This window comes from Mobula hypostoma, chromosome 29 (genome assembly GCF_963921235.1).
Source record: "Mobula hypostoma chromosome 29, sMobHyp1.1, whole genome shotgun sequence".
Taxonomy (NCBI): domain Eukaryota; kingdom Metazoa; phylum Chordata; class Chondrichthyes; order Myliobatiformes; family Myliobatidae; genus Mobula; species Mobula hypostoma.
Genome location: NC_086125.1, coordinates 3,566,345 through 3,582,197, shown reverse-complemented (window position 1 = coordinate 3,582,197; position 15,853 = coordinate 3,566,345). Strand labels below are relative to the sequence as shown.

The 15,853-nt window shown below is 43.0% G+C and overlaps 1 protein-coding gene across 3 annotated transcripts in view; it reads left to right on the top strand.

Annotated features, from left to right (window-relative positions):
* Positions 1–15,853, top strand: part of LOC134339312 (ras GTPase-activating protein nGAP-like) — a 133,155-nt gene that overhangs the window by 74,348 nt on the left and 42,954 nt on the right. For all 3 annotated transcript variants that reach the window (XM_063035706.1, XM_063035709.1, XM_063035707.1), the window contains 3 exons: positions 10,966–11,054; positions 13,221–13,300; positions 14,901–15,054. In XM_063035706.1, the coding sequence (XP_062891776.1) occupies positions 10,966–11,054; positions 13,221–13,300; positions 14,901–15,054 (323 nt within the window). The remainder of the gene's footprint in view (positions 1–10,965; positions 11,055–13,220; positions 13,301–14,900; positions 15,055–15,853) is intronic.

The window sequence follows — 15,853 nt, the reverse complement described above, 5'->3', positions numbered from 1 at the left end:
ATCTTAGATGGGAAACATCACACTTTAAAATTATGCCATCTAGTTCTAGATTATCCCATAATGGGAAGCATCCTCTTAGCATCTAGTCTGTCAGTCCCCACTTAGATACCATATGTTACATGAAGTTAACTCTTCAATCTTCTGCCTGCTCTTGGAAACACTCTACTCTGTCGTGCACTTAAGTCTCCTGTCAATGGTGACTACTAGGGTGTTGCTGGTGGGTCAACTAAGTAATGGTATTGATGCTGAATGTCAAAAGTAGGTGGTTGGTCTCTCATCCGGAGAGTTGTTTTTTTAGCCTGATACTTGTGTGGTTCAAATATTACTTGTCACTTCATTTCATTTCTGAGATAAATCAAACTCTTCAATAAGTAAAACTGTCCAGGACTTGTATACAGGTGTGGATTGCCTTACTACTTATTGGAGAGTTCTATCTATCTATGTGTTATCTATTTATCTGTCGATCTGTTTGTTTATTTGTTTATTTATTTATGTACATGGCCCAATGACCCTGAACTGCCCAATTACAATCATATGACCGAATGGTGTGTTTGGGGGGGTGGGGGGTGGAGGTGCCTTCGATGGACTGGGCTGTAACCAATAGTTTCTGTAGCCTTTTCAAATCTGGAGCACTAGTGCCTAAATCAGGGGCCTTAACCAGGTTGTGATGCAACCAGTTAGAATACTCTCCTGGGTGAATCTATGGAAGTTTGTCAAAGCTTTGTTGATTAGGGTAAATGGATGGTTGGTGGTTGGTGAGAGCCAATGGCTGGAGGGCCTGCTGCCACAGTGTTTCTTCCAGTGACTCCATGACTCCACCAAGGTAGTCACCGAGAAATTTGTCTTAATTTTCCATGGTATCAGGTAACAGAAATAAGCTTACAAAAAGGAGTGGCCGTGGCCCAGTCCAGCATGGGGAAAGCCTTCCCCACCACTGAGCTCATCTACAAGAAAAGCTGTTCGCAGGAAAGCAACATCCACCATCAGAGACCCCCACCACCCAGGACAAACTCTCTTCTCACTGCTGCCATCGGGAAGAAGGTACAAAAGCTTCAGGACCCACACCACCAAGTTCAAGAGTTCTTACCCCTCAAGCATCAGGCTCTCGAACCAGAGGGGACAACTTCACTCAACTTCACTCACCCCATCACTGAAATGTTCCCACAAACTATGGACTCACTTCCGAGGAATCTAGAACTCATGTTCTTGATATTTATGGCTTAGTCATGTATTTATTTATTATTATTATTATTATTATTAGTTTTTTCATTTTGTATTTGCATAGTTTTAGTCTTTTGCACATTGGTCATTTGTCTGCCTTGTATAAGCAATTTTTCATCAATTCTATTTTTTTATTTGTACTTACCATGAATGCCCACAAGAAAATGAACCTCAGGATAGTAAATGATGACATACTGCATAATAACCCTGATAATAAATTTACTTTGAATGTTTGAAATGAAAGCTCAGGTGAGCTCCAGCGAGTGAAGGAGAATTAGGCCACAGAGTGATGGGTATGTCGAATTTCCTGGTCCGCTGTGCTGAAAGACAGAGTCATTCTGGCTGGGACATCTGATTACAGCTAGCCTCTGAGATATACAGAGACAATCTTGCTGCCTTGGGTTCACAAAGTCACAGGGATCAGAAGGCTTCTTGCACACCACAGGAACTGTAAGGGTATGGATCACGTATGACCTTACAGCCATTGACCAATTGCCGTTATAGGAAATGCGGCCGCCAACTCCCGGTGATAAAGAACATAGAACATAAAACAGAACACAGAGCGTAGAGCACAGAACAGAGGCTGGCACAGTACTGCTTCAGGCTGTTCAGCACTCCTAATCCCTTGTGTCTGCAGCCCTCTATCCCTTCCAGTAGGATGGTGGTGCACCTGGATGCAGTGGGCTCTCGGGGGCCAACCAAAGGTGTTTTTGTCTTTATTAAACACCTTTGATATGATCACAAGACAAGGCTGGCCTTTAAAACAGTGAGCTGCTTATTGTCAGAGGAGCTGGACTTGCTGCCTGTTACAGGAAGGCATCGGATTTGGTGCGTGCAGTGTAACCGTGGGTGATTGCTTTGGATGTTTCTCTTGTGATCGCAAGACCCTGTTGGACGTTGCTAATGTAAGATGATGCTGACCCATTTCCTTGTCTGTATGCATGACAGACAGCAGGGCAGCTGCATGGCCTCAGTTGTAGCGAGGACTAGGCCTCAAGCCGCGGGCTTGCCTGCTACTGCAGTCCAGGAGAGGAGACATCAGAGGTGGTGTAGCATACTCAGTTAGGGGCTGGACTCTCCCATCAGTGCTGCGCTCCTGTGTTTAATCGGTGGAATGACAAGATGCATTGTGCGCATGCATACATTCATCAGTTCACTGCTAGGAATTGCACCATCAATTATTAGGACATGTCACGCAGGGATTTGGGCTATATTATATATATTTATTTTTCCTTTACATGACTGTACATTTGTTTGCCATTTCGAATGTGCCTTGCTGTGCTGTGTATGTTTTGCACCCTGGCCCCAGACGAACTCTGCTTTGTTCAGCTGTATTGTATGGTTGAGTAATAATTCAGAATTGGAATCAGGTTTACTATCACTGGCACGTGTTGTGAAATTTGTTAACTTAGCAGCAGCAGTTCAATACTATACATAATATAGAAGAAGAGAAAAATAAAATAATAGATAAATAAATCAAATACAATATATATGTATAATGAATAGATTAAAAATCGTACAAAAACAGAAATAGTCTATATTAAAAAAGAGAGGTATTGTTTAAGGGTTCAATGTCCATTTAGGAATCAGATGGCAGAGAGGAAGAAGCTGTTCCTGAATCGCTGAGTGTGTGCCTTCAGGCTTCTGTACTTCCTTCCCGATGGTAATAGTGAGAAAAGGGCATGCCCTGGCTGCTGGAGGTCCTTAATAATGAACGCTACCTCTCTGAGACACCGCTCCTTGATGATGTCCTTGGTACTTTGTAGGCTAGTACCCAAGCTGGAGCCAACTAAATTTATAACCCTCTGCACCTTCTTTCAGTCCTGTGCAGTAGCCCACCCATACCAGACAGTGATGCAGCCTGTCAGAATGTTCTCCGCGGTACATCTGTAGAAGTTTTTGAGTGTTTTTGTTGACATACCAAATCTCTTCAAACTCCTAATGAAGTATAGTCACTGTCTTGCCTTCTTTGTTGCTACATCGATAAGTTGGGACCAGGTTAGATCCTCAGTGATCTTGACACTCAGGAACTTGAAACTGCTCACTCTCTCCACTTCTGATCCCTCGATGAGGATTGGTATTTGTTCCTTCGTCTTACCCTTCCTGAAGTCCACAATCAGCTCTTTCATCTTACTTACTTGAGTGCCAGGTTGTTGCTGCGACACCACTCCACTAGTTGGCATATCTCACTCCTGTACGCCTTCTCGTCACCATCTGAGATTCTACCAACAATGATTGTATCGTCAGCAAATTTATAGATGGTATTTGAGCTATGCCTAGCCACACAGTCATGAGTATAGATACAGTAGAGCAGTGGGCTAAGTACACACCCTTAAGGTGCACCAACGTTGATCATCAGCGAGAAGATATTATCACTAATCTGCACAGAATATGGTCTTCTGGTTACGAAGTCAAGGATCTAATTGCAGAGGGAGGAACAGAGGCCCAGGTTCTGTAACTTCTCAATCAAAATTGTGGGAATGAAGGTATAAAATGCTGAGCTATAGTCGATGAACAGCATCCTGACATAGGTGTTTGTGTTGTCCAGGTGGTCTAGAGCTGTGTGAAGAGCCACTGAGATTGCATCTGCCAATGACCTATTGTGGCGATGGGTCCCGGTCCTTGCTGAGGCAGGAGTTCAGTCTAGTCATGACTAACCTCTCAAAGCATTTCGTCACTGTCGATGTGAATGCTCCTGAGTGATCGTCATTAAGGCGGCTCACATTATTCTTTCCAGCATCTGCAGATTTTCTCATGTTCACATTATTCTTCTTAGGCACTGGTATAATTGTTGCCTTTTTGAAGCAAGTGGGAACTTCCACCCATAGCAGTGAGAGGTTGAAACTTAAATTTGAATTTACATATTCATGTGCTTCTCCAAGAGCATCTCAAATGCCTCTATCATATCTGTCTCCATTACCACCCCGGTAACAGATTCCAAGCTCCCACCACTCAGTGGAGAAAAAGCTTCTCCTGTACATCTCCTTTGAACTTACTCCACCTGACTTTAAATGTCCTCTGTTATTACACATTTCTAACCTGGAAAGGAGATATTCCGTTTAAGCCTCTCATCATTTTGGAAAGATCAGACAGTACAATTTTAGTGTTGTTGACTGAGTGATGAAGTTGAAAAGAAACCCCCAAGAGTGGTCAAAGTTGAAGTAAATTTATTATCAAAGTGTGCATTTGTCCACGGCCTCCTCTACTGTAAAGATGAAGCCACACTCAGGTTGGAGGAACAACACCTTATATTCCGTCTGGGTAGCCTCCAACCTGATGGCATGAACACTGACTTCTCAAACTTCCGCTAATGCCCCACCTCCACCTGGTACCCCAGCCGTTATTTATTTATATATGCACATTCTTTCTCTCTCTCTCCTTTTTCTCCCTATGTCCCTCTCACTATACCCCTTGCTCATCCTCTGGGTTTCCCCCCTTCCCCCTTGTCTTTCTTCCCGGACCTCCTGTCCCATGATCCTCTCATATCCCTTTTGCCAATCACCTGTCCAGCTCTTGGCTCCATCCCTCCCCCTCCTGTCTTCTCCCATCATTTTGGATCTCCCCCTCCCCCTCCCACTTTCAAATCTCTTACTCGCTCTTCCTTCAGTTAGTCCTGACGAAGGGTCTCAGCCTGAAATGTCGACTGTACCTCTTCCTAGAGATGCTGCCTGGCCTGCTGCGTTCACCAGCAACTTTGATGTGTGTTATTTGTTACCAAATACTCCCTTAAGATTCATTTTTTTACTGGCATTGACTGAAACAACAAAGAAAATACAATGGAATCTATGAAAATCCATACATAAAAAAGTGAGAAACAAGCAATGTGCGAGACAAGACAAACTGTGTAAATAATGAAAAATAATAATACTGAGAACAGGAGTTGTAAAAGGATCCTTGAAAGTGGGTCTGCACGTCATAGAATCAGTTCAAACTTGTGGCCAGTGAGGTCAGAATCTCGGTGCTGTGGGATCCTTTGTTCAATTCAAGGGAGCAGATCTCTCTGGAGTGGGGTTTAAACTGAGCACTGCCTCAGAACCTCACATCAAACAAGAGGAAAATCTAGTAGCTGGCCATTTGTTTCAAAGTCAAGGTCAAAGCTGATTAATTGTTATATGCACAAGTGTTTGTCTGCACAGGTGTAATGAAAAAACTTACTTATGGTGAGATCACAGGCATAGAGCATCAAATAAGCGGCATTCACAAGAAAACATAAATTACACACAGTGATTAAGAAAGTACACAATCAGAACAAAACAAAACAAGTCCATTGTAGTGAAAAGTAATAAAAGTGTTCATAGTTTTTTCTATACTGAGGTAATGATTAGGGTTGTGCTGGTTGGTTCAAGAACTGAATGGTTGAAGGGAGGAAGGTGTTCTTGAATCTGGTTGTGTGGGACGTCAAGCTTCACAGCCTCCCAGCTGATGGTAGCTGTGAGAAGATGGTGGTGACCTTTAATGATGGATGTTGCCTTCTTCGGGCAGTGCCTCCTGTAGATGCTACTGATAGCGGGGATTGATGTGCCTGGGACGTATTGGCCAAAGTCCACTACTCTGCACCTTACAATTCAAGACACAGAAGTGAGGGTTTGCAAGTGCTTTGATCATGTGCTGGTGGCTGTCACTGAAGTAAAGGCTCCTTCAGTATCCTCTCACCACCCTTTCCCATTTGGACGCTCACTGACAGTTTACCCGCAGACATGCATCTCTTCTCTGCTTTCTCAGGGGTTTTTTTAGTTGCCCGTTAATGATAACATCTGCAGGAAGTGACAGTGTCGGTAAGTACAGCAGTGTCAGACTGATACTCATTTTTTTCGTCTTTCGGTTAACGCACTTTCTGCTTAGATGTGTGTGCTTGGTATGCCCAGATTTGGATAGGATTTGGACTCCATTGTAAATGAAAATCAAACAGCTGCAAATATCTGAAATAAAAGCAGAAATTGCTAGAAATTCTCAGTGCCCATGAAGGAAAAAGTGGAGATAACATTTCAGCTCGTTGACTTTTCTTCCAGAATTAGTATGTCTGAGTGAGATTGCTCCCACAGGGTTACATTCTGATCAAAAGATTACTAACCTGATAGGTTAACTCTCATTTACTTAAGAACGGCTGACTTGCTGGTGCTCTCAAAGACTTTTGATCTTTGCTTAATTTTTTCCACTAATCGTTGCAGACCTACCTGAGAGGGCAAAGGCACAGAACCTGATGGTGTTACTTGTGAGTTTTGTGCTCAGATATTCAATTTGGCCTCAATGCCCTTCAGAACTAATTGTACTGAGTGTTATTTCTTTTTTTCCCTTTTTTCTATTTCTCTTCTAAGAAATATTTTTTTCAAATTTTGTTTCTAGAAATTTTTTTAACCCCGAACCCTTGAGTCAGTGTTGGAATTATGTAGATCATAGCTTACAAAACATAAAATTATCCATAAAATAAAAACAAACATGGCAGAAATAAATATCAATATAATACCCATCTGTGTCTACTTAGACCTCCGATAACAGAAAAGGCTGCCATTCAGCAATATGTTTCACCACTACATTCATCACTATTCCCCCACCCCCCAGGAAACCTAAATATTTGCCCCATTTTTGTGTATAGATCTCCAATCTATCAAACTGTTTGGAAGACATGCGTTCAAAAGCTGCCACTTTGGCTATTTCTGTGACCCACTCCTGAAATGTTGGTCCCCCCAATTTCCTCCAATTTCGACTTATAATTTGTCTTCCTACTGTTATACTTGGCTGGATCCAATTTTGAGAGTGTTTATCCCCAAGTAACCCAAATGTGTCTCCCAAGACAAAAAGTCTAGGGTAGAAAGGGAGTTGAATACCTGAAACTTCACCAATATACTTATGTATCATAATCCAAAATTCTTGAGTTCTGGGACAGGACCAGACAGCATGTACTAAGTCCCCTTTATCCACCTCTCATCGCCAGCATTCAGGGGTGGTTTTCAACCCTAACCTATGTAACCTTGCTGGAGTCCAATAGAAACGGTGTAGGATCTTAAACGACTGAATTAGTTCTCAATATTCTTCACTAGGAGCAAAAACAAACAAAATGCTGGAGAAACTCAATAGGTCAGGCAGCATCTGTGGTGAGAAGTGAACAGTCGGAAATACTGCCTAACCCACTGACTTCCTCCAGCTGTTGGTTGTTTTGCTCCAGCTTCCAGTACCTGCGGTTTCATGTGTCTCAATTCAGATGTTGCCCTGGATTGGGCCATTTCAATTATGGGATTTGATGAGTTTGTTCTTCCTGGCAGAGAAGCCTAAATCAATAGGGAAGGTTGTTAAAATCTCTTTCCCATGGTCGGTCTGTCTGAGCCAAGAGGGCAGAATTTTAAGAGGAGATGCAGAAAGCTTAGAGGGGACCTGAGACCGTGTTTTTTCACACAGAGGGTGTCTGTGATCCGGAACTCATTGCCTGGAGAAGTGATGGAGGCAGATGGTCTGACAATTTTAGAAGTCACTAGATGAGAGCTTGAATTGCCAAGGCACTGAAGGCTATGAGCAAATTGGGTTAGTATAGATAGTACAAATGTGGCATTGGTGTGATGGAACAAAGGGTCTGTTTATGTTGAGTCTAATTCTATGACTTTATAATACTGTCTCTGGACCTATTCATTGTAAGGGTGTTTTCTGATTGTTTTGAAAGTTAAATATTCAAAGTTCAAATTATATGTCACCCACGTATGTACATGTCAGATTGAGATTGATTTTCTTGCAGACACCAATCAATAATTGGTTATCAGTTTGATGACGTTGAATATGACATTATGATGGGCTGCAAGAGCATTAGATGAAAACTTGAATTGCCAAGGCAGCTACGGACCTAGTGCGGGTGAATGGTATTGGTTTAGTTAGCTACGATGGGTGGCAGAGACCTCGTGGGCCGAAGGGCCAGTTTCTGTGCTGTACAACTCGATGTGCCATCCTCTGAATAGGATATAGATGATGCACCCACCTAATCAAAACCTCCTCTGCCTGTCAGTGAGATGACAAAGGACACTTCACCATGTCCTTCTCCAAACATCGAATCAGTGTAGGTTTTTTTGAGACACGCTTCTGCTCATGCAGTCCAGACTCAACTGCTTTTCAAAGCTCAAAGTGCATTTATTGTCAAAGTATGTATATGTTATACAATCTTGAGATCTGTCTCTTGACAGGCAGCCATGAAAGAAAGAAACTCAAAAGAACACGTTAAGAAACAAGACTGTCAAACACCCAATGTGCAGAGAAGGAAAAACAAATTGTGCAAACGATAAAAGCAAGCAAATAGCGTTCTGAATTGAAGTCCACAAGGAAAGTCCATCCACAAGCCTTCACTTCAGCTCAGTCTCAGGCCCCAACACCCTGTCCTTTTCAATCTGGCCCAGTGCCTAAATTGCCGTCCAAACATCGGGTTCAATTGCTTCAATACATTCTGAGGTCTGGACGCCGCTGCCTCAGTTTGACTTATATCTGACCATACCAATTCAGCCAGGTGCTTAAATCATCGTCCAAACATCAGGTTCAATTGCTTTGATATGCTCTGGGGCCTGGATCCCACTGCCTCGATTTGGTCTGTACCCGACCTTTCTGATTTGGCCCGGTGCTTAAATCTCGGGTCATCCTTGCTCTTGGTGATTGGTCCGCTGCCTCCTTTTGGTTCTGCCATGTCAAGTTGCCTCCAAGTCCAATGGGAAAGTGCAGGCTATTAGACATGTTACAGAGGAGGACATGGAATGAGGGATGTACGCAGAATGGGGGGGGGGGTAGAAAATTTCATAGTGGGTTTTTGAAGCAGAGCAGATGAGTTCCATCCAGCTTCATGGTCAACAATTATCATCCATTTAGCATTCATCAAATACTGATTATCTACTCACTATCACTACATGCAAACTGGGGCTTTGTCTCCTACGGTACCATTTTCAAAGTGTACAGAGCATACTGTTTGTACCCTGGTTCATTCTGGGATACCCAAATGCATCTTTCTCCAAGGAGGAGTTAATTGCTGAGAAAGAAGAGCAAATAGAATTATTGGAGGGGTTCAAAGTCAATGTTCAGTTTATTGTCAGACGGTACACAGGTGCACAAGCTGTCTTACTGGCCTGTAATACAAGCCATGCCAAAAGCAGATGGCAAAAGAGTGTATGGACGGGGTGGGTGAGAGAGGACAGTAAATTTGTGGTACAGCAGGGAGTGATGTTGTTGACTAAAGATGATGTTGTGGTTATTAATGTCCTTGAATGGCACCATCATTCCTCACACCATCCAGCCCAGCCCTGTTGCCTGCTACAACGAAAACTATGGTCACCTATGCTCAAAGTTGCTGCACAAGTTGATAGGGTTGTGAAGAAGGCATATGACGTATTGGCCTTTATTAGTCAGGAGAGTGAGTTCACGAGCCGCAAATGTTGCAGCTCTGTAAAACCTTGGTTAGACCACACTTGGAGTATTGTGTTCAGTTCTGGTCAGCTCATTATAGGAAGAATGTGGAAGCCTTAGAGAGAGTGCAAAGGAGATTTACCAGGATGTTGCCTGAATTAAAGAGCATGTCTTATGAGCATAGATTGAGAGAGCTAGAACTGCTCTCTTTGGAGTGAAGGAGGATGAGAGGTGACTTGATAGAAGTGTACAAAATGATAATTTGCATAGATCGAGTGGACAGTCAGAGACTTTTCTCAAGACAGAAATGGCTAATATAAGGGGGCTTAATGTGAAGGTGACTGGAGGAAAGTGTGGGAACAATGTTAGAGGTACGTTTTTTTTAAAAATGGAGAGTGTTAGGTTCTGTTGGATTCTGATGTTTTTAATCAAAAGTTCTTTGAGAAGTCAAGGAGACATAAAACTTGTTGCTTTACGGTCATTTTTTTAAAATGCTAGTAGAACAAAGGGAATTGGAAATAGACAGTTACAGAGGATTAGTAGGGGAAGGGAAAGAAGGAGCAAAGACTAAAGTGAATAAAGGTGGTGAGCTTGCCTGTTCAGCTTTTTATACCACAGATAAGAAACATTCTATTCAAATATGTAGATAAGAGTTAATCAATCAAATAGTCCCTGTTTAAATAATGCGACAGCAGGAAAGTTTCCAGAGCATACAAATGTAACCACCAGGGATCACACTGAACAATTGCATATACACACTGTGACCACCAGGAAACATACTAAACGGTTACATGTACAAAATCAGTTATATAAAATACAAGCAAGCAATTAATTGTTAAACTGCAAAGAAAATAACAAACAGTCTAATCCAAGAGTGCGTGGAAAGTACTGACAGGGAATGGTGGTAAAGGCAGATACTTTAAGGACATTTAAGAGACTCTTAGATTGCCACATGGATGATAGAAAAATGGGGGCTTATATGGGAATGAGCTGTAGTGTTCTATATTCTAGATATCTCATTATATAAAATATGTGATTCATAGATAGGGTAGACAGGCAGATGAACAGTCAGAAAGGAGGGATGTAGACCACGAGCAGGCAGGTGTGCAGAGTAACTCAGCATCATCTGGGACAAAGAACAGCACAGCACAGAGACAGGCCTTTAACCCATGGTCATCCAGGGTGGATTGATGAAGAAGGAAGTTTCAGGGAGTGAATGTAGAGCGATACTTGCTGGGGTGAATGAAGGCGAAGTGGACTGAGAGTGTGTATGGGTTGGGGTCTTCAAAGAGAACCGTGCAATTTGAATGGAGGTTTTGGCTGAGATTGATCAGGTAGTTTGAATGGGACTTGTCTCACTGACACTCTCTGTTCCTTCAGAGTCAACATCTGGAAAGAAGACCCCTCCTGTTGTGAGAAAATCAGAACGGACCGGAACTTCCAGTGAGGGTCCCGTGAACAACGTAAAGGTACTGATGCAACATACCTCGACAAGGTCGTGCTCCACTTGTTTTGGTGCCTACTTGTTCCAACCACAGAATGATACCGCCATTCAGCCCAACAAACCCATGTTAGCTTTCCATGGCTCAATACTATCATCTCCACTCTCCAGCAGCTTCCCTGCCTCTCTCACACACTTACCTTCCTCCCTTTTGAAAATGATGACTGAATTAAACTCCACAATGCCTCGAGCAGTGAATTCCAGATGATGACAAAATGTCAGACAGCTGTACCTTCCCTTTGTTGTTATACTGAGATCTTTGCAACCCCATTGGTCTGAGACAGTAAACTCCAAGCTACCATGGAGACACAGAGCCAGGAGAAAGCAGAGCACAGCATAACCCAGGAACACGGATATAGGCAGGCAAACCTCAATGTACCCAGGGAAGATGGATTTTAATATACCTGAGGAGACAGATTAGGGCAGTCTAACCCTAATGTACCCTGAGAAGACTGAGCTTACCTGGAGAGACAGATGTAGCAGAGACAGGCTTCAAGACAGAAGCACAGAGGCTGGAATCTGGAGCAATATCAATCTGCTGAATGACCTGTGGAGAAAAACGGACTGTCGAGATTTCAGATGAAGGGTCTCAACCAATCTACTGTAGGAGCCCAGCAGGTCAAGCAGCATTTCATCCATTATTTATTATATACACACATTCTTTTTCTCTCTCTGTCCCTCTCACTATACCCCTTTCCCATCCTCTGGGCTCCCCCCGCCCTTTTCTTTGTCCCTAGGCCTCCCGTCCCATTATCCTCTCAGATCCCTTTTGCCAATCACCTGTCCAGCTCTTGGCTCCATCCCTCCCCCTCCCACTTTCAGATCTCTTACTAGCTCTTCTTTCAGTTAGACCTGACGAAGGGTCTCAGCCTGAAACGTGGACTGTACCTCTTCCAATAGATGCTGCCTGGCCTGCTGCGTTCACCAACAACTTTTATATGTGTTGCTTGAAATTCCAGCATCTGCAGATTTCCTCATGTTTGCGAGCAGCATCTGTGGGGAGACCGGAATTATCAATGTTTTGTGTTAAATTCTTGCATCAGGACGTCAACGTACACTCTGACATTGCCAGGAAGACACATATACCATCATGCCATGAGTCAACACGACTGAACCCAACAAACCTGAGTGAGAAAGGTTCTCGTCAGGCAGGCTCCAACACCCTGTGGTCATCAGGGAAAGTGACCCAAACATAGTCAGTGAAACAGGCCTGACGCAGCCAGTTACCAATGTGCAAATCACATTGACATTCCCAACATTTATGCAAAAATATACCATATCAACTTACCACCTTGCCATATACACATAATGGCAGCTGTCCATAGGTTCTAATGTCCTGGGACAGGGCCAGGTAGGAGGCACATCCCAGTAGAATGTGGCTTCACATATCCCTGGATCCAGATGCCACAAATGGAGAGCGTATTATCTTCCTGGGCTGGGTGGATAACAAGTGACGATGGAGAGGGATCAATAGCTGGCCGATGCAGTCATCCTGGTAGAGGGACACTTGTTCACGGTCCATGGAGCTGCTTTTCCCTCCAGAGATCCACTTTCAATCCTGATCTTCGGCGCTGTCTGTGTGGAGTTTGCATGTTCTCCCTGTGACCGTGTGGGTTTACCCTGTGTTCTCCTGGCTCCTCTCACCATCCAGACATGCAGGTTGGAAGTTCATTAGCTGCAGTAAATTGCACTTAGTATGTAGTGCTCTCTCTCTCTCTCTCTCTCACAAACACATACTGTCTGTTTCTCTCTCTGACCCGCGCTCTCTCTCTCTGACGCATGCTCTGTTGCTCTCTCTCTCTCTCACACAGACACTTTTACTCTCTATCTCGCACACACACTCTCTCACAGAAACACACTCTCTTCTATCTCTCACACACTCCTGCACACATTGTCCTTCTCTCTCTTTCTCTCTCCCTCTCTCTCGCTCTCTCTCTAACTCTTAATGTCTCCTACACACACTGTTCTTCTCTTTCTTTCTCTCTCTCTTGCCCTCTCTCTCGCTCTCTTGCTCACTCTTAGTGTCACACTCTGAACCAAATTTTACCTTCCCCAAGTAAGAGTCCTTCAGTCTGTTTGATGAGCACAGTTCAGCTTCACAATTAATCAATCAATTCCATCCCTTCTACTCTAGAATCTGATCAAAAAAAGATGGAAGAAGAGGAGTCGAAGTCAAACGGAACCACTAGATTCTCCACAGGGCAAGAGCATCAGGTAGATTGGTTGTTCCTGAGGGTCTCCGAACAAGAACACTTTCTCTGTCTGGCATCACCACAACAACCTGACATTACTGAGAACATAGCAATGTGTTCTGTTGTGGGAGATACTACAGTTCCTCTGCACACCCTCACGATAGTCAGTGAAAACCAAGCTCCTTTGTTCAATTGGCCAAATGCAGGAGTACAACAATGTCTTAAAATCACAACACACTCAGTGATTATTATAACTTTAAGTATAATAATGTGAACAAATATCATCCAATTCTAAGAGTATACATTTTAGGTAAGAATTTTCCTTACCAATAAAAATCTAATAAATATCTAACAATCACCTTTTTATCAACCAGAGATGGGACTTCTTGTCTTGGTCGGTATCTGGTCACTGCAATATTGATTTAATTCAACTAATCGACCGTTGTCCAAATGTCTTTTCTGCTCTACAGACTTCCTGTTGTTGTCAGCTATTCATAACTCAGGACCTTATATGTTTTAATAAGAACATCTTTAACACTTCTAAACTTAAAGAAATGTTTAGATGGTAAGACTATAAGATATAGGAGCAGAATGTATGGATGGAAATTACAATGGACATTTACAAAATGGAGAAGATAACAGCATCTGTTAATCATAAGTTGGAACAATTTTATTCATACTGGAAAAAATGGTTTAACTACATAACACATCATAGGCCTGATTTTATTCTCACAAGTCAATGAATATGTTGTAAAATAAAAAAATCACTCCCTACTCTGTACATAGTTCTCTTCTTTCAAGTGTTCTTTCTTTCCTCTCCTTTCTATTACTGTATACCTAAGATAAATATTATGTGGAGATTTGTGACAAATATGATTATATGATATATATGTACAACATCTTAAAATACATCTTATGGAAATGTTTGTTTGATGATGAAATTCAATAAAAAATAAATACGAAAAAAAAGATATAGGAGCAGGATTAGGCAATTTGGCCCATTGAGTCTGCTCTGCTATTTCATCATGGCTGATCCAATTGTCCTCTCAGCCCCAGTCTTCTTCCTTCTCCTCATATCTTTCATCCCCTGACCAGTCAACAATCTATCAACCTCTGCCTTAAATATACATGAAGCCTTGGCCTCCACAGCTGCCTGTAGCAAAGAATTCCACAGATTCACCACAGGTTTAATCTCTCTTGACAGAAAAATCCTTTGATCTCATGAATTAGCTTGCTGAATCTCTTCAAGAAAGATTCCAAGATTCTTCCTGGTCCATAGTTTTCTCTCTTCCTTTCCCAAATCAGTTCATCCACTTATTTCTGTTGTTCCTGCATCTCCTTCTCAGTTCTCACAGTTTAGGGAACTAATTCTGCTGTTGACCCAATAAACTGTTCCCGCCACGAACTCTCCCGGTGTCTCATGGAGAAGAAGAGTATTGAGCTGAAGGGTGGAGGGGGGCAATGAGATTAACCCAATCACCTTTACCACAATGTGCTTCATTCCAGAAGATTTGAACCACGTTCCCTTCTTAACCCTCTTAGAATGATGGTTACAGGCTGGATGGAAGTTAAGATCTCAGGTTCTTTCCAATTCTAACTCACTCTACTCCATTATGCCCCAGGCGTCAGAGCATCCAGAAGATAGGAGAGGCTGTATCCTACGAGTCGTTGACAGGATCCTTGTGCCCAATAGAAACACTCGATCTGACTAATGAGACCAATGTCATCATCCGGCCACTGCACAGCAGCATTCTGGGAGAAAAGCATTGCTTTGAGGTACTGTAATGGTGTCGGGGTTTGTGAGTGATTGCAATCAGAGACAGTGGTAGCGTGCTTTTCAAAAGCAGTTTCACTCCGTGTCCATTTCTGAGATAATGAGCTACCTGGAATGGGTGGTGTCACTTTGGCTGATGTATAGAATTCACGCATGCAGACACACCCAGAGTGTAGAACAGTACAACATGGGAAGAGCCCCTTCAGTACACCTTGCCTGTACTGAACACTAAACGAATCCCTTCTGCCTGCGCGTGATCCATATCCCTCCTTCTCCTGCACATTCATGTGCTTATTCAACTTCGCTATCATTTCCGCTTCCACCACCACCCTGCCAGTGTGTTCCAGGCACTGTCCGCCTAACAAAATAATTTGGCCTGTCCACCTCCCTTAAAATGTAACCAGCTCGCTTTAAAGCTAGTATTTGTCATTTCCACAAAGGGAAAACAAAATTCTGACAGTCTACGCTGGGTATCCCCCTCAACATTTTATGAACCTCTATCAGGCTTCCCCTCAGGAAAAAAAAGCCAACCCAAGTTTGTCCAGCTTCACCCTACGGGTCATACCCTTTAATCCTAGTGAACCTCTTCTTCACATGCAAATGCAGAGAACACATTTGAAATACACCTGTAGAGGAAGCACGGCCCTCTCATTCAAATCTGTTTGCCTTCCACTGGACCAGCATACTAGCCTTGTTATGCAGCTAGCAGAGCCGGGTGGGGAGGGGACAACAGGAAAATAGAACCAGTTTGGGCAGGGGATGGAAGGGATGAACAGAGGGAGAAGAAAACGAGGTGGACAG